This window comes from Hakea prostrata, chromosome 5 (genome assembly GCF_041222555.1).
Source record: "Hakea prostrata isolate BN-2017 chromosome 5, UWA_Hpros_2, whole genome shotgun sequence".
Taxonomy (NCBI): Eukaryota; Viridiplantae; Streptophyta; class Magnoliopsida; order Proteales; family Proteaceae; genus Hakea; species Hakea prostrata.
The window spans coordinates 29,548,749-29,568,585 of record NC_142604.1 but is presented as its reverse complement, the minus strand read 5'-3'; the positions used below and the strand labels follow the sequence as shown (position 1 = coordinate 29,568,585).

The following is a 19,837-nucleotide window of genomic DNA, read 5'->3' as shown; positions in this document are numbered from 1 at the left end:
GTTTTACATGAGAGGTTTTAGAGTTTTTTAATTTACAATAAAACCCCTCCAAATCTCATCTACTATTCTCGATCGATTTAGGAACCCTATTTTCGTTGAATCAAGAAAACGCTGATAAACCTTCCTTCTCCAGCGACGGCGATGGCATCGAGGTAGCTGCTTTCATAAACCAAACGACACATCACCTACTCTAAGGTAAAAGCCCACTCTCGATTAGATTTAGGGAACCCTATTTCGTTGAATCAAGGGAATGCTGTGATAAACCTTCCTTCTCAGGCGATGACGACGGCTACGGCAACGAGGGTAGCTGCTTTTCCTAAACCAAACGACAATGTTTGCAGCACCGCCTCTAAGGTAAAAGCCCACTTATAAAACAGTCTTGCTTAGTTTCCACTAGCTCTGTGATATTTTGCAAATGGGTTTCTTCATAAACTCGATAGATGCTTTCAGTTTGCAATGTCGATATTGACCCTTTTATTTATCAAACTTGGGAAGCTCTTCAAGGGGAAGGCGATGCTGTGAATGGGTTTTAAGGTTCAGTTTAGCGGTATTCAAAGTTTCCAAAACGAGTTGGGATGAACAAGGAGTAAGATCATGTTGATTTTGATGAATATGACACTTGGCTAGGTGGTCAAGACTTCGCCTTTTGTGCTTTTGTGAGCTGTTGCCCTAAAGCAAATTCATCCCCTAGTTAATTGTTTATATTATATTGTACGACATGTTAGAATGCATTTTTATACGCCCTGAGATCCAAACCTAAATGAATTGTTTTTCTATTAATGCGATGGTCACGTAGGCACCTGTCCACTGCCTTGCTAACTATGTTGGTAATCTATTGGCTTCACAAGTCTAGTATTGAATATCCAGTATTGTTTGGCCAATGGCCGTGAAGCTGAATATCACATGATGTTGCTAACTAACTAACTTGGTATGGCTATTTGGTATGAGGGTAACCACCTCAACTGCTCTGCTTAACTTGAGATCTGTATAAAAATCAGTGAACTTGCTTATGGAAGCTAGAGACTAACCTCTGATTTGGGTTTGGAGGTCAGATGTTTCTAAATTACAAGGTTTTGGTGTTTAACTAGTAGCAGATATTGACGGTTCATTGCTTTAGGCTTAGTTTCAATCAATGATAAAGGTGGAGACTCAAAGGCACAGACAGATTAGGGTTCGATCACTATGTGGTTCGGAAATGATGGATGGGACTCTGTCTAGTGGGGTAGGTACAGGTTTAGGATAATTGAACTGTATTCATGTAGACTAAAGGTTACCAGATTCTACATATTGTCTATATGGGTTTCTTGCATGAATGAGGCAAAAGATTGTTAGATTGTTGAAATTGGTGTCTAGAATGATGGGGATTTTTCTTAATGGTTGTGAGCATAGCAATTTCATCTTTCAAATGAAGGAAGGTGAGACGGAAAGATGTATGGTGAAGCCAATGGGGTTATTTAGTTGGAAGTCAAGTGGTTTGACAAACATATGTCGGAGTGGGACAATACAGAAAGAATTTTCTGTATTTACTGTTTTGCAAGTGGAAGCCATTTAAGGTGAACTGTCAAACACCCCCACAATCCCCTACCCCTAATAAATAAAACCCCTAAAAAAAGAGAGAAATGGAGAAAGGAATTTGGTCCCACAATAATTGTTGTTAATATAATTTTTGTTGATTTTGTTCCACTTTTGCCAATTTCATTTGATCTTGTTCACTCCTACCTTATTTTACTAGTAATGAAAAATCTTAATGTATAGTTTTTTTTTTTTTTTGGGATTAATAAATAATTGTATTAAAGCAAAGAAGAAACACGCCGAAATGAACAAGAAGGGGGGGGGGGAATAAAGGAGCAACTAATCCCCCAGATGTGAACAACTTAATATATAGTTATTTTCATCATTAGATGTTTTTACGATATGCAAAATCGATTATGATTATACTAACTGAATGAGAATGTCTACTGAAATTATGTTGCATATTTTCTTAATGACTTCTCATGCCCTTTGAAATCTAGATTTCTTCGATCTCTTCAGTCCCCCATTTTTCTCTGATATACTCAGAAACTCACTTTCCACATCCATCATATTTGTTTCAATTCTTTTACACTAGGTTTTCTTTGGTACTTGGCATCAAGTGTTTCTAGTGCAACCATTATTAAACTCAGGCTTTAGGTTGGAAAAGTAAACAAAGATAATGTTTTCTACAAAGTGGGTCTCTAGGGATGCATTTACTTTATGATGTGATTTTGTACTATTCATGTGGTGGGTCTGCCTTAACCACACAAATGAATCATGCACTTGAGTTTCTTTATTTTTTTTTATGGTCGTTGAAGTTGAAATGCACGAGGGCAAAAAGGTTGAATAGGAGTTAAAGGCCACAAATTTTTTACTATTAGTTATTGTCAAAGTATGCCACTAATTATTATTTTCAAAGGCACATGATTATCATCAGTTGACCAAAATCCCACATCTTAAATGGTGACTCTTAAGGAAGAAAGAAAAAGAAAAAAAACTTACGAAGCATAGTTGGGTTGATGTTCTTATCATTTCTGTTAAAGTTAAATTCACTATATAGACTTTCATGAACTGTTTCATTGAGTTCTTAACTAAAGATTTTTAATAATGGTTTGGCATTAACTTGTTTCAATGGATTTGATAATTTACTTGATTTCATTTCTTGTTAATATGCTAGAATCTAAAAACAAACACATGATACTAATTCTCTATGAATTGTGAGCTTTTTCTTTTCTTTATTTTTTATTTTTTAATTGTGAACTTGTTTGACTAACATAGGATTATCATTGATATGTGATCTTACCCATAGAGGAAGAAGATAATAAAACTATATAAAACATTGATGATGGATATGACGTGGAGTCTTTTTTTATTTTTTTTGGTGAATTAACATGAATTTGGTAGGTTTTGTTTTGGTTTTCAGATATATGTTGTGATGTTTTTTTCTTTTTTTTAGCCATTATAATTGTGGTCATGTTCATTGCAGAATGGATATAGTTGATGAAAGTAAGCCTAAGATTGGCATGCAATTTGATTCTGAAGAGGATGCATATCATTTCTACAATATGTATGGTTGCACACTGGGGTTTAGCATTCGGAGACAATATGCACACAAGAGCAGACAAGATAGTTTGAAGATAACATCTAGGAGGATTACTTGTTCTAAAAGTAGTTGCAGGGGAGAAGATAAGCGTGACAGACCCACAATTAAAAACCCTAGAGCAGAGACAAAAACCAAATGTGAGGCTCGCATGGGAATCAAGCTTTTGAGAAATAGTAAATATGAATGTTATGATTTTGTTGAAGCTCATAATCACGAGTTGCACACCCCAAACACCGCTCATTTTATGCGGTCACAATGAAAAATCTCAGATGTGCAGGCCCTTGAAATTGAGTTGGCGGATGAATCTGGAATTAAAACCAAGAATATGATTCAATATATGGGTGCTCAAGTCGGTGGAAGTCATAACCTTGGGTACACAATTGTAGATCATTATAATTATTTGAACGTCAAACAACGTAAGGGGCAATTACGTTATGGTGAAGTAGGGTGTATGCTTCGATATTTTCAAAATCAAGTTAAGCGTAATGAAGGATTTACCTATGAGGTGCAATTGGACATGGATGGACTGATTACAAATATATTTTGGGTTGATGCAAAAATGGTAATTGATTATGCAATCTTTGGTGATGTTGTTACATTTAACACAACATTTTGTACAAACAAGGAAAACAGACCTTTTGGTGTTTTCACTGGGTTTAATCATCATGAAGGAACAATTATATTTGGAGCAGCACTTTTGTATGATGAGACGGCAGAATCGTTTAAATGGTTATTCAATACTTTCTTGGAGACTTACAAAAATAAAGAACCCAAAACAATTTTTACAGATCAAGATGCCGCCATGTCGAAGGCAATCTCTGAGGTTTTTACTGGATCACATCATGGTTTGTGTACTTGGCATCTAATGCAAAATGCAATAAAGCATTTAGGGAACTCAATGGTACCACATGTGCAACAGTGTATGTATGAGTATGAGGATGAAGTAGATTTTGATATTGCATGGGCAAACTTCTTTGGCACTAAGTATGTGGTTGGAGATGGTTCATGGTTGGATCGTGCTTATAAACTGAAGCACAAGTGGGTGAGATGTTACATGAAGTATACGTTCACAGGAGGAATGCGAAGTACACAGATGAGTGAAAGCTTAAATGCTGACATGAAAGATTATACTAAGTGTACCATGGACATTAAAAGTTTCTTGAATCGCTTTGCAATGGTTGTTCAATCAAAGCGTGAAAATGAATTGAAAGCTGAATTTGATGCAAGAAACAAGAGTCCAAGGAACAACCATATGCACTCACCTATTGTGTGTCAGGCAGCACTAGTGTACACTCCCAACATCTTTAATCTCTTTCAATCTGAGTTTGATTGGATGCATATGTGTCAAATAAAGCATCGGGATGAAAATATAGAATGCCATGAATATGTGGTTGGTCTATGGAAGTCAGATAAGGAGTATCATGTTAAATGCAATCCAAATAATTTTGTTATTGAATGTAGCTGTAAGAAGTTTGAGTCATTTGGCATTCTATGTTGTCATGCTTTGAAGGTGTTTGAAATTCTTGATATCAAGAATATTCCTGATGCATACATCTTGAATCGATGGACACGTGCAGTTAGAAGTCTATCAATAGAATATGACAAGGGTAAGCAAGTTGAAGAAGATTTAAGCATGGATGAGCCAAAACGATATAGTTTCCTTTGTCATGCATTGGTGAATATTGCATCACAAGCATCTAGATCTATAGAGGGGTTTGAATATGTGAAGAATGTTTTCTTTTATATGTGTAAGCATTTAAACACTCTTGTGATGCCTAAAGGAAGAAACTAGAGAGCTCCAATAGCACAATCACTAAAAGAATTAAAAGTGATTTGGAAAAGAGGAAAAAAAGCAATCAAGGTACAAAAAGGCAACATACTCCCTCATTTGTGATCAATCAACCAAATGATGTTCTTATGATAATTTCTAACATTTAAACAATTCATGCTATTGTTATGATTTTATTTTTCTTTCCTCTTATTAATTAACATCTTGTCGTCTTATAGGCACAAGGAACTCCTAATTCTCTACAACCTACTATACACTTATCCCAAACTTCTTTGGCTCAGGTATTGGTAATATATTATCTTTAGTTAATATAATTATATTAAAAGATATATTGATTTTTCATTCTAAATTCTCAACTTTGTAGGTGGATAGTCTTTCCTCTCAACTTATTGATCATGGGAGCCAAACTTTTTTAGCTCAGGTATGGGTAATATATTTTCTTTAGTTAATATAATTATATTAAGTGATATCATTAATTTTTCATTCTAAACTCTCAACTTCATAGGTGGATAGTCTTTCCTCCCAACTTATTGATCATGGGAGTAGCGGATACTCTTTCCCCCTTGTTTTTTAAGTTTCTTTTTTTTTTTAATTTTTTTTTTTTTTGTAAATATGTTTAAAACTTTATATAAATATTTTATTTATTTTAATTGTGTCTTTTATCCATGGTTTTATTTAGTCCCACATCGGGTGGAGAGGATCGGATTATATGGTTTTTATATAGTAAGAGCCCAGGTATTATTAATTTACTTGATACCCTATAGTGACCCCCGCATGACCACCTCTATGATAAAAATAAAATATATATATATATATATATATATATTTATATATATATATATATATTAATATATCTATATGACTTGGGACTTGGTACTTGGGACTTGGTACTTGGGACTTGGGCCGTGGGTCGTGGGCTTGATCCGGAAGGCCCAGTTTGTCATGGGCCCTATTCTGAAAAGCCCACTATTGGGTGAATACGTGGAGATGCCATTTAAGTGGCACTCTCCTATAGGGAGGTCAGCTGAAGGTACCTTGTTGAAGAGAGTTGAGCTGAAAGGTACCCTCACAGCCTTACCCTTTCACCCACAACCCTTGGGGCTCTATATAAACTCCATTTCGTGCTCATTCTTGACACACAGAATTCCTCCTCCTCCTCTCTCTCTCTCTCTCTCCTCGTTATTCCGTTAGCGGCTGAACATAACCTCGATTATACCTTGAGTAAACCTTTCTGGGGTGCAACCTTAAAGGTTTGGGCTGACTGATCTTGGGGTGAAGACACTTTTAGAACCCGTATTGCACAATTCGGGGTGTCTAAATACCTTAAAGAAAGTACTTCATGTACGTTTCAGCTCTAAAGAAGTACTGTGATTACAACAACAGTTCTGGTGTGCGTGCAAATCCCTCAGACGTCAACAACAAGTTTAAGGTATTTAGAATTTTCTACTATGGCTACTGACAACACTGAAGTAGTCAACACAACTGTTGGAAAAGAGACCAACATGAAGGACTCTGCAAACGTAAGTACACATGAGAAAGTCACTGAGAACAGCACTCCTCTTCCATCTCTGCAAGCTTCACAACCACCAACCGGAAAGTCAGATTTTGACAAAATCGAGCAGTTCAAAGGTGAGAACTTTAAACGTTGGAAGCAAATGCTATATTTTGCACTTATGGAAGCTGGGATAGCATTTGTGCTGAGTGAACCCCAACCTGATAAGTCAGGTGATCCTACCTTCGATCAGAAAAGGATTGAATGGTTCACTGCAGATTTCAAATGTAAGAATCGCATTCTAAATGCGTTGTCAAATGAGTTATACAATGTGTATAGCTCTTTTGAATTTGCTTATGAAATCTGGGAGGCATTAGTCAAGAAGTATACTCTTGAGGATGCCGGTAACTTAAGGTTTGTAGTTGAAACCTTTCTGGAGTTTATGATGGTCGATGGGATTAGCATCTCTGACCAAGTAAACAAGTATCAAGTGTTGGTGGGGAATCTGGCAAAAGAGAATATCATTCTGCTAGATGCCTTTGTGACCAGTGCCTTGATACATAAGCTTCCTTCCTCTTGGAGTGCCTTTAAGGTCTCAATGAAACGGAAGAGGAAGGACTGGCCTTTGATGTGTTGTGGTTCGGATCAGAATAGAAGAAAGGAACCGACTTAGGAACGAATCTAGTAGTTCCAATAAGCCTAAGGCCAACCTGGTAGAGACTGAACAGAAAAAGAAATTTAATAAGTCTCTAAAACCCAATCAAGATTCTACCTTCAAAAAGAAGAAGAGAGCATGCTTCAAGTGTGGCAAACCTGGGCATTTCATTAAGGATTGCAGGGTAAAGAAGAAAGGAGGATCAGAGAAAGCAAGGGCTAATCTGATTGACTCTGAGATCTACACTGCAATGATAACAGAGGCTTTTGTAGTTGAAAAGTCAACATCCTGGGTGATAGATACAGGTGCTACCAGGCACATTTGTGGAGATAGGAGCTTCTTCTCCAAGTATTCTGATGCTGCTGACAAGATCTTCATGGGAAATTCTCAACCAGCCAATGTAATCGGAAAAGGACAAATCACCCCGAAGCCGACCTCTGGAAAAATTCTGAGGTTGGAGAATGTTCTCTATGTACCGGATATATAAGGCGAAATCTGATCTCCGGTCCGCTCCCGAATAAAGCCGGGTTCAAACTGTCCTTTGAAGCGGACAAAGCAGCTTCTCTTGAAAAATGATGTATTTATTGGAAAAGGTTATCTAAATGATGGCCTCTTTGTATTGAGTATTCTTGAATTAATAAATACTTCTGATTCTGCTTATGTTTTTGATTCTTTTGATTTATGGCATGGTAGACTAGGTCACAGTAGTGCACCTTATATATCTCAATTATGTAAGTTGGGCATTATACATAGTGTTAAACCACCACTGACTAAATGTCAAATTTGTGTTGAGGCTAAATTTACAAAGAAACCTCATAAGTCAATGGATAGGAAAACGAATTTGCTAGAACTAGTGCATAGTGATTTATGTGATTTCAAATCACAAGAATCAAGAGGTGGTAATAAGTATGTTATCACCTTTATAGATGATTGTTCTAGATATACTATGATATATCTACTGAAATCCAAGAATGAAGCCTGCAATGCCTTTCTGTCTTATAAAGCAGAAGTAGAGAATCAAGTTGGAAGAAAGATAAAAAGGCTAAGGACTGACAGAGGGTCAGAATATTTCAGCCTTAGTAAATTCTTTGAAGAGAATGGCATTATTCATGAAACCACTGCCCCATATCAACCAGAATCTAATGGGATAGCAGAAAGGAAAAATCGTTCATTAAAAGAGATGATGAATGCAATGTTAATCAGTTTTGGCTTACCACTTGACTTGTGGGGGGATGCAATATTAACTTCATGTTATGTTTTAAACAGAATTCCCCCACAGAAAAGCGGAATGATACCATATGAAAAATGGTATTTAAGAAAACCAAGTGTAAAACACTTGAGAACATGGGGTTGTTTGGTCAAAGTGGCCATTCTAGAACCTAAGAAGCGAAAAGTTAGTCCTAAGACCATTGACTGTGTGTTTTTAGGATATGCAGTACATAGTTCTGCATACCGTTGCATGGTTATAAGAACCATTGAAGAAATTTGTGAGGAAAATTCAATAATTGAGACAAGGGATGCTGAATTCTTTGAAAGAATATTTCCTTTTAAATTTAATAGACTTGATAGTGAGTCTGGAAGTAGTAGTATGAATCATGGAAATGATTTGGCTACAACCGCTGATTTATCTCATGACTTGTCACAAGACAGTGGAAATGAGATAATATTGACTCCAAGTGGAAATGAGAATCCTATACGGAAAAGCAAAAGACAAAGGAAAGCTAAATTTTCATCTGATGAGTGGATAGTCTATCTTATAGACAATGACCCTCTCACTTATAGTGAAGCAGTTACTTCTCCGGATGCTGTCTTTTGGAAGGAAGCTATAAAGAGTGAACTAGATTCCATCATAGCTAATCACACTTGGGAATTGGTAAATCTTCCTCAAGGTTCAAAGGTGTTAGAAACCAAGTGGATATTTCGAAAGAAATTGAAACCTGATGGTTCCTTAGATAAGTTTAAAGCCAGACTTGTAGTCAAAGGTTTTAGGCAAAAGAAAGACATAGATTACTTTGACACCTTTGCACCTGTAGCAAGAATAACTACAGTGAGAGTTCTCATGGCTATTGCATCTATCTACAATTTGGTGATACACCAAATGGATGTAAAGACAGCATTTCTAAATGGGGAATTGGAGGAAGAGATCTACATAAGACAACCAGAAGGTTATGTATCTCTTGGTCAACCTAATAAGGTTTGTAAATTAGTCAAGTCATTGTATGGGTTGAAGCAAGCACCCAAGCAATGGCATGAGAAATTTGATACTGCTCTCATTTCAAAGGGTTTTAGTGTCAATGATTATGAAAGGTGCTTATATAGTAAGTTTCATCAAGGGAAGGGTGTTTTTATTCTACTTTATGTAGATGACATGTTGATCATGGGAACAAGCCTAGAAATAGTTAATCAAACTAAGAAACTGCTAGTGTCTTTATTTGACACCAAAGATTTGGGCACTTCTTGATGTAATTTCGGGAATTAGAATCATCGGAAAAGAAAGAGAAATTATACTCTCTCAAGCTCATTATGTGGAAAATAGCTTAAGAAGTTTGGTTTTTATGATTCTGGTTCGTTCAAAACTCCTTTAACTATGGAAAGTAATTTTCAGAAAAATATTGGAGAACCAGTAAATCAGAAGAGATACTCACAGATTATTGGATCTGTAAATTATCTGATGAACCGTACTAGGCCGATATTGCTCTAACAGTTGGAAAATTGAGCCAAGCATACTCATAATCCTAGTAAAGAGCATTGGCTTGGAATTGAACGATTACTTCGGTATCTTAAGGGTACTATGCATTATGGACTTCACTATAGTGGAAATCCCTCTGTCTTGGATGGACACTGTGATGCTAATTGGATCTCAGATTCAAGAGAAACACTAGCTACAAGTGGATATGTGTTTATGCTAGGTGGAGGAGCAATCTCATGGAAGTCAGTTAAGCAATCATGTGGAACATCTTCTACAATGGAAGCAGAATTTGTAGCTTTGGAAAAAGCTGGAAGTGAAGCTGAATGGCTTAGAAACATGATTGCAGATATACCTCTATGGCCCAAACCAATGCCACCTATATTGCTGCACTGTGACAGTAAAGCAGCTATAGGAAGAGCCAAGAATCGGGTATATAATGGCAAAAGAAGACACATACGTCTTCGACATAATCTTGTAAGGCAATATATTGATGAAGGAACAATTGCAATTGATTACGTGAAATCAGAGGAGAATTTAGCTGATATGTTCACTAAAGCTATGCCTACAAGAGCTTTTAATGAAGCACTTATGGGAATGGGATCAAGACCTGTGACATAGGTCATGTGACGGACACCCAACCTATGTGAAGAGGTTAAATCCTGAATTAGGTTCAAAGGGTAAGCAACGAAGTCACTAGATGACCTGTTTGTACTACTATACCCATTCTGAATAATTATAGTAAAGTAGTACCACCATATTGTTGATAGGATGAGTAACTGACTCTTAATCAAGCATAGCTCACGAAATGTGGGGGTGTGTCGAATGTGGTGCACACCTAATGCTGACCTAAACAGATATAGAGGGTGAGGCCGCCTTCAGTTGGAAATATTACACAGGTAAAGTTCCTTAAATATCTGTGAGACCAAGATTCGAGACAAGGCCGATAAAAATGTCTATTTTTCTTTATAAAGGGGTTGTTAAGAAGGTCGACCAATTGGATATGAATGTGAAGTAGCCAGCTACACTGAAGAGGATAGGTTCAAGAAGTCAGACTTCACCGGTACTCTGTAGCGTGCTTTATCAGATCTAGTGTAGATTCAAGTCCGAAAGACATCTACAACGAAGTGTCCTATTGTGTCTAATGTGTTCACTGCTGCTTGAGTCTTCAGCCTTTGTATTTGAAGTTTTAACCATTGTGGGGGTAGTCCCACATCGGGTGGAGAGGATCGGATTATATGGTTTTTATATAGTAAGAGCCCAGGTATTATTAATTTACTTGATACCCTATAGTATATAAGAGCCATGTATTATATATATATATATATATATATATATATATATATATATATATATATATATATTAATATTAATATATCTATATGACTTGGGACTTGGGACTTGGGACGTGGGTCGTGGGCTTGATCCGGAAGGCCCAGTTTGTCATGGGCCCTATTCTGAAAAGCCCACTACTGGGTGAATACGTGGAGATGCCATTTGAGTGGCACTCTCCTGTAGGGAGGTCAGCTGAAGGTACCTTGTTGAAGAGAGTTGAGCTGAAAGGTACCCTCACAGCCTTACCCTTTCACCCACAGCCCTTGGGGCTCTATATAAACTCCATTTCGTGCTCATTCTTGACACACAGAATTCCTCCTCCTCTTTCTCTCTCTCTCTCTCCCTGTTATTCTGTTAAGCAGTGAACATAACCTGATTATACCTTGAGTAAACCTTTCTGGGGTGCAACCTTAAAGGTTTGGGCTGACTGATCTTGGGGTGAAGACACTTTTAGAACCCGTATTGCACAATTCGGGGTGTCTAAATACCTTAAAGAAAGTACTTCATGTACGTTTCAGCTCTAAAGAAGTACTGTGATTACAACAACAGTTCTGGTGTGCGTGCAGATCCCTCAGACGTCAACAACACTAACTTGTTTATTATTATATTAATATTTTGTGAATTTGATTGTGCAGATAATCACTGAGTGATGCTTTTGCTGCTGTTGTGGAACAGAAAATTATTTAATATAAACTTAATTCAGTATTGATTACGTTGTCTATTGTATTCCTTTTTTTTTTTTTTTTTTTTTTTTGTTCTTTTGTGAAATGGAATATGGAGTTGTTTATCATACATTACTCAATATGGTAGATGCTTCGTTAAACACATTTGATATATTATTGTAAAGACTTATGATGAGCAAAAAATTAATTGATCATCACAGGTTGCAAATGTTGTCATTTGTAAGGGAAATGCTGCCCAATTTTTTGAAAAAATTATTGTTCTCAAGTTTTAGTCCATATCGTATTTATGATACACAAATGAAAAATGGGGAGAAGCAAGTTGGTTCTAGAATTGGATTCAAATCAATGCTTTTAAGCAAGCCAATGATTTTCCCTAAAACATATAGAATATAAAGTGTCAATCGTTTTTGGTTCCAGGTTCAATTTTAAATAGTGATAATAGAATTCAAATCTAATATATGATCATCAAAGGAAACTTCTTGAAATTGATGAAAAAGTTACAATAAAATACAGGCGGTTTTGGTGCTATGTGATTATAATTTCAAATTTGTTGAGATAAATTTTATATTGGCATCAAACATTCAAAAAATGGTGTGATGTCAGGTTGGTTGCTATTTTTTCTCAATCGGCTAATGGCTGTAGACATTTTATTTTCCCAAATTTACATGTCCATTAAACTATATTTTCGCACAAGGGGTTTAAAAGAGCTAACTAAACTTTAAATTTTGCTTCAATGTTGTTCAATTAATGAAGAAAAAACAAACAACTGAGTCTTAGGATTTGGATTTGAAGAATCCCTTTCACCCTGAGCAAAGAGACGTGGCGCATTAATTAATGATGCACAATTTGTTTTGACAACGGAGATATAATTTTTTTCATTTTGGGCCGAAAAGAACTGAGTCGAAGTGCAAGCCTGTATCAGATCCTTCTCAATTGCTTTTGGACTTTTTAGTTCCTTAATTATATTAATGATTATTCATTTACAAATAATAATGCATACAATGAGCAAACATGCGTACTGGAAAAAACTGAGAGTGAACCTGGGTTTCACCTCGAACAAATGGTAGCCGGAATGCAGATGCACTCCAAGAATCAATCTAAGTACTTGAAAAATAGAACATCTAGTTAGTTTCTTTCCGTCAACATATTACCAAATGCACAAAAACTAATGATGACCCCAGTGCTATATTGATTCTCCCTTACAAAACTGGAGAAACTGATGGCCTCAAAACTATATTGATTCTGAGTAAAAAATTACAGACATGAAGAAGACTCGATGTTCTTAGCTCTCTAGATTAACATTGATACAGATTTCACACTCAAACTGGCTGATGTGTATTTTATACAAAGCTCATAAGGGAAAACCCCACCTAATAAAATCATAGGATATAATGAATGAATCAAGATCATTTGGGGAGCTCTCGAATCAAATCTTAAATTGATCCTTCAATTTTCTCTACTTCTCTTGCTCTTGCTGGCCATTCGTATCCTGTGGCCCAATTGGGTTCTGAAGTGACTCGTTGGAGCTGCCCTCATTTGGCTCCTCTCCATTGCTCAATTTTCCCTGTTAGAATCAATAATCAATGAATGTTGCATACATAAAAGGAGCAGCACAATTATCACCAAGACACAGCTTCAAATTCAAGAAACTAGTAATCATCAGTCAACAGAAAATTAGTAACCACATGAAATATAGAAGAACATATTACGTATATTTAATTTGCATACCTCTCCTTGTTATGATCATTGCCCAGTTCAAGACCAGTGTTAGGTCTGATGAAGAAAATTTTCTACAGCTCAAACAGAACAAGTCGAAGAAGAAAAAAAATTAAAAAGGGCAAGTCCCCCAATTTTGGGGGGGGGGGGGGGGGGGGGGGGCGCCCCCCCCCCAAAAAGCGCGGGGGGGGGTACCCTATCTGGGTTACTCGGGAGTGATCCACAGCCCAACAGATCCAGTTTAGGAACGATCATATCCACTTATCACAATAATATAATCAAAAGCAAGAACAATTTATAGTATTCAAGTAATCTAATAATAAAAGTTAAGAAATGATCACAGAAGGATCACAACGAACATCAGAGTGTGGAATAACAAGTACCAAATCAAAAGACAACTGTGCGGAAGGTAGATCGAAATAAGGTAAAGGTTACAACCAAATCTCCAAAGAAGGAAAATAAAAAGGTACGCAACTAAGTTACAGTTTCTTCTAACTTATACAATGTCTCCTCAATAACATAATCATAAGAAACTAAGCCAGGCCGGATCTACTCTTGACAAATATGAGTCTTGAACTGATAGCCTTCACCGATGTAGTCACCGTAGCCAAAGTGGTATGAGTCACCAACTTAGTCCTCAAAGTGTTGACCGTCACAGTCAACAGTAGGAGTACCTGCAGAAAAGTCTAACAAAATATGTTGCAAAAAGGAGTGAGTTCAAAAGAACTCAGCAAGGAAAGTTATTCCATAATACATAAGCCATATGATATTAATCATGAAATGATGCAGATGATATGAGACATAAGATGCAAATATGATTCTAACTCTAAGTATGCTGGTCTCTATGGTAGACATGCTTTAAGTCATAGCACCATACTTCTTTAGGTAGTCTCAGTCACTCATCACCGGGGGGAAGTTGGGTCCTGCATCCCTCTCGGACAAATCCATGGTTGGGGGTTTCAGTCACCACTCTCTCACATCACCATTTGGTCTAAGTATTGGCGCATGTCAAAGTAAAGCCTAGCCCAATGCAAGTCATCTACTTAGTCATATCATGTCAGTTCCAGATACGTCCATTCCTCCCCTCTCGGGATCCTTTCCGGTATCCTTCACACTAGAGTCACGGATATTACTCACCGGACTCATCAACCCTATTGGTCATCCACAAATGGTAAACGGGAAGCTCTCACGTCCCCTCACGGATCATTTCACCGGTCTTGAGTGCCCGTGAGCCCAAGTCTAGCCATTTGCAACCCTACCAATAAATGGCCCCTTCCGGGTATCCGCAATGCAATTTATGTCCTCTCACGGAGTGGTTATCGGTCTTGAGCGCCCACAAATCCACACTACTACCACGGGTCGTTCGGTCTCAATGCCCTTCCGATTCGGGTCCGATATGACAGGGGCATCCTAGCCATACATCTAGACAAGTCCTATGTATGTCATCCAATGATCCAGAAAGCGTCGATGGGCATCTTCGGAGAACATCCCATACTATTCCCTCCGATGTCCAAGGACAAAAGTACCAGTAGGGCACTCCCCAATCCCAAATCATACCTAAGCAATCACATGCTTATTTCCATCCATTACATATCAACAATACATTATCATATTGAAAACATGTCATAACATCTCATAATACAGTATATGAATAAATGACAAGAATAAGTAAACATGATAAATCAAGTAATTAAGCATGGTGTTACTGTCATAAGGTAACTACAGTAGTCATATGATGTCTAAAATCAATTAATAAGTTAAGTCTACTAAGTTACCAACAGCAGTGTAAAAGTCATACAGTCTATGTTATATGGCAATAACCATCCTTACCTCAAATTGTGAAGAAGATGATCCGAAGTCACAAGAGAATGGTCCAATTATAGTCTTAAAACCCTAAACAAACATATATGAAGGATTAGAGAAGAAATCAAAACAATCGGAGATCGAACGGATCAAAACTGGGCAAAAGTTTCTGACAGCAACCTTGTTGGTCGATACATTGGGTCGATAGTATCGACCAACAAGCATCGACCAATAGACTCTCGGACAGCAAGCTGGCTTTTTGGGTTTTGGCTCAAAATTGGTCTTCCGGGTCTCGGATCGGTATGAAACTTGGAGGGATGCTTAAGAACAGTAGCAGGAGACTACGTAGCAAGAATTAACATGATCCAATGGTCAAATTGAAAACCCCCAAATTGAGGTCCTAGGTGTAAACTTGCAAGAATCATGTTCTTCAATGAAAACCATTACAATTGCAAGAGAACTTAGGAATTTAATCAATAGAATGATGAGCAGCAGAATATAGACAATTACTAACATATAATCAGACCTATTTGCTAAAGAAAATCAGATTAAGAATATGAACTCATGTTTCCATGAAGAGGAAATCAAAATAAGAAAGCAAGAATATCAAGTATAAGAAACATAGCATGGAAGGAATGAAGAGAGGTTTAATCAACCCAAGAGAGCTTGTAGAAGAGGTGGTTGCAAGGTTGCAGCACCTTCTTCACGAACTCAGTAGCAAGAACAAGATGGGGTAGGAGTAGATTAGAGAGAGAGTGAGAGATTACATACCTTGGAGAAGAGATTAGAGAAGAGAAACAATGATTCTTGTAGAAGATCATCACCCAAGCCAAGGAGGAGGCTTAGAGGAGCTTTCCCACGTTCTCAGATGTTGAAATGAGTGAAATAATGATTTAGGTTCGAGGTTTCACTTAAAAGGACAAAGGAATATCCAAACAGCATCTTTTTCATGATTCTGGGCTTGTTTTGGTCGATACCTTTGGTTGATAGTATCGACCAATAGTATCGACCAACAGCAGTTTCAACAGAATTCTCAGGAATAGTTCAGCAACTTCGAACAGGGATTCGGAAGGCTATACAAGGTCAAATTGAGTGAGGTTTTCTCCTAAAAGTCAATAAAGAAGTCTAGTTTCCAGAAATACCTTTGGATCAAGCATGGGAGTTCATTAGGTCTACCAACTAAGCTCACCTTCTTCGATGCGCAAGCAGGATTTGCCAGACATAGTTCAGCAACTTCGGACAGGGATTTGGAGGGCTATATGGGGTCAAATTGGGTGGGGTTTTCTCCTACAAGTCCATCAAGAAGTCTAGTTTCGGGAAATACTTTTGGATTGTGCACAGGTGTTCATTAGGTCTACCAACTAATTCACCCCTCTTCGGTGCGCAGATTCAAAACTAACACTGACAACGCTCTCAAGTGAGGGGCATCATCGTCAATGTCCATGGGCTTGGGCTCCGACACCAAATCATCAACCAAAAGGGTATACAAGGACTTTTCCCACCACTTTGGGTCATTGGATCAACAGACAATACAAATTCCGGGCCGGGTCAGGGTAAGGATAAGGCCGGATATGGCCTCCTAAGGCTTTCAAGGATAACAACATTGAAATCAAGGTCCAACTTCAAGGTCTAACATTAAACAAGTCTTTCTTTATCCCAAAACAAATAGGGTATCCCGGGATAGGTTTGGGCTGGATGTCACATTAGGGTTGGCAAAATTTAATGCTGTCACGTTCACAAATTGGAAAAACCTGCCCAAACTTGATCAGCTGCAACATTTTGACACTAAGCAGCCCTGCCTGAGCATTTTTACTAAATTAAATACAGATGATCCTTATCCTGTGTGCAGATTGACTATCATCTTCAAAATTTGTGAAGAATGGCATAAGTTCCATTTGTCCATCTGTTCTGGAAAACTCACATGGGGAACACCTAAAATCATTCAAAATCCACCAATGCGTTAAGAAAGAATCTGAAGGATGTTGGCAGCACATTTTTGAGAAGCTGCATCTTGCTCTGCAAATCTACGAGCATCTTCAGTCACTTTTTGTTCTTGCTCCACCCGCATTAGGACCTTGTCAAAATTTAACAAATAATATATTAACAAACAAAAATAGCAAATGATGTGGTTAGAACAGGATGAAACTACTTCAGAGGGGAAAAGATAATTTCACAGTTGCTAAACTTCTAAAATGTAAAAGATAATAAATTTGCAGTACAACCCATTCAAGCATCTTTCACATTTTTTTCTTGGAGTTCTCAAAGCTGGGAAATGGACAGGTAATATAACAACAGAAAAAGCAAATTAGGCATATACCTGGTGGTGCACTAGGATTTTGCCACTGCAGGGTCTACGTGCTCAACCTTTCCCCCTGTTTTCATTAAGAGGTTCTTTCGAAAATCAAACCCATCACCAAAGCCAATCAGGCAATAAGACTATAACAGAAAAGAGTTTTAGCTTTAGTCATGTGCAACTGATTTCGCATAATTCCCATTTGTAAGGGAACTAGATTAGCGGGACCAGCTACAAGTTTTCTGAACAAACACCACAGGAAATGCATTCCTTGCAATGCCCAACATTGTATAGTAGGGACAACAGATAGATGAACGATCAATACCTGAAGCATCACACATTCTTGTTCATGCTTATCTGTAAGGGGCTGCCCCCATGATTCAGCTACCTCTTGCTCCAAGCTGCTCAACTTAGTAAAGCAGAAAAGATATCCTTGGTCTTTCAAGCAATAAAAGGTTGTTTCACAGTTTCACGGGGCAATTAAGACAGCTAGTAAAGCTTATCCGAAGACATCCCTTTCTTTATAAAGCAAATCAAATCAAAGTTGTAGCAACAAGAAAAAGAATAAAAAGAGAAAGAAGCAAACCATTCAGTTTTAGCAATTGAAAAATAGGTTTATCCAGTATAATATGGGTCCATATGTTTCAAGTTCTGTTCGGAATACTAGATACAGATATCACCAAAACGATAAACCCAAATCAGAGGTTAGTCTCTAGCTTCCATAAGCAAGTTCACTGATTTTTATACAGATCTCAAGTTAAGCAAAGCAGTTGAGGTGGTTACCCATACCAAATAGCCATACCAAGTTAGTTAGTTAGCAACATCATGTGATATTCAGCTTCACGGCCATTGGCCAAACAGTACTGGATATTCAATACTGGACTTGTGAACCCAATGGCAAAGGGAAATATTTGGAGCTAGGATGGCCAAAACAAGTCCAAAAGCCCTAATGATGCGCACATAGCCATGCAATAGCAATACAGGTTTACAATCAGACCAATTTGAGTTGAAATCATGCTGCATTTTGAGGATTTAAGCAAGCCAATAGATTACCAACATAGTTAGCAAGGCAGTGGACAGGTGCCTACGTGACCATAGCATTAATAGAAAAACAATTCATTTAGGTTTGGATCTCAGGGCGTATAAAAATGCATTTTAACATGTCGTACAATATAATATCAACAATTAACTAGGGGATGAATTTGCTTTAGGGCAACAGCTCACAAAAGCACAAAAGGCGAAGTCTTGACCACCTAGCCAAGTGCCATATTCATCAAAATCAACATGATCTTACTCCTTGTTCATCCCAACTCGTTTTGGAAACTTTGAATACCGCTAAACTGAACCTTAAAACCCATTCACAGCATCGCCCTCCCCTTGAAGAGCTTCCCAAGTTTGATAAATAAAAGGGTCAATATCGACATCGCAAACTGAAAGCATCTATCGAGTTTATGAAGAAACCCATTTGAAAAATATCACAGAGCCAGTGGAAACTAAGCAAGACTGTTTTATAAGTGGGCTTTTACCTTAGAGGCGATCTTGCACAACACAACGTCGTTTGGTTTAGGAAAAGCAGATACCCTCGTTGCCGTAGCCGTAGCCGTCGCCTGAGAAGGAAGGTTTATCACATCATTCCCTTGATTCAACGAAATAGGGTTCCCTAAATCTAATCGAGAGTGGGCTTTTACCTTAGAGTAAGTGCTGTGTCGTTTGGTTTATGAAAAGCAGCTACCTCGATGCCGTTGCCGTTGCCGTCGCCGGAGAAGGAAGGTTTATCAGCGTTTTCTTGATTCAACAAAAATAGGGTTCCTAAATTGATCGAGAATAGTAGATGAGATTTGGAGGGGTTTTATTGTAAATTAAAAAACTCTAAAACCTCTCATGTAAAACAACTTCAAATTTACAATTTAGTCCCCACATTTGAGATTTTAACGGTTAGATTAAATAGTGCCATGTGTCGTGTTCGCAGCAGTGAGCGGACGATGTCCGCTCTGCCGCGAACAAAAATCCCAATAAGACCTAAGCTCCTTAAGCACAAAAAGACCTAAGCTCCTTATGTCACATCCAGCCCTAAATCCACCAAGGGGGTACCCTATCTGGATTACCCAGGGAGTGAATCACGGTCCTGCCGATCAAGTTTAGGAACGATCATAGCCACTTAGCACAATAATATAATCAAAAGCAAGAATAACTCCTCGTATTCAAATAATTTAATACAAGATATCTTGGGTCTGTCAGGGTAATTAGGTAAAGTCCTCTCAAACCATGGT

General features: G+C 37.7%; 1 protein-coding gene across 1 annotated transcript; it reads left to right on the top strand.

Annotated features, from left to right (window-relative positions):
* The first annotated feature begins 279 nt into the window (after positions 1 to 279).
* LOC149015796 (protein FAR1-RELATED SEQUENCE 5-like) lies at positions 280 to 5,478 on the top strand. Its single transcript, XM_089156593.1, has 7 exons — positions 280 to 354; positions 441 to 526; positions 2,999 to 3,288; positions 3,385 to 4,790; positions 5,123 to 5,185; positions 5,269 to 5,325; positions 5,410 to 5,478. Exons 1-7 carry the CDS (start codon positions 280 to 282, stop codon positions 5,476 to 5,478), a joined length of 2,046 nt encoding a protein of 681 aa, XP_089012719.1.
* Positions 5,479 to 19,837: the final 14,359 nt, after the last annotated feature.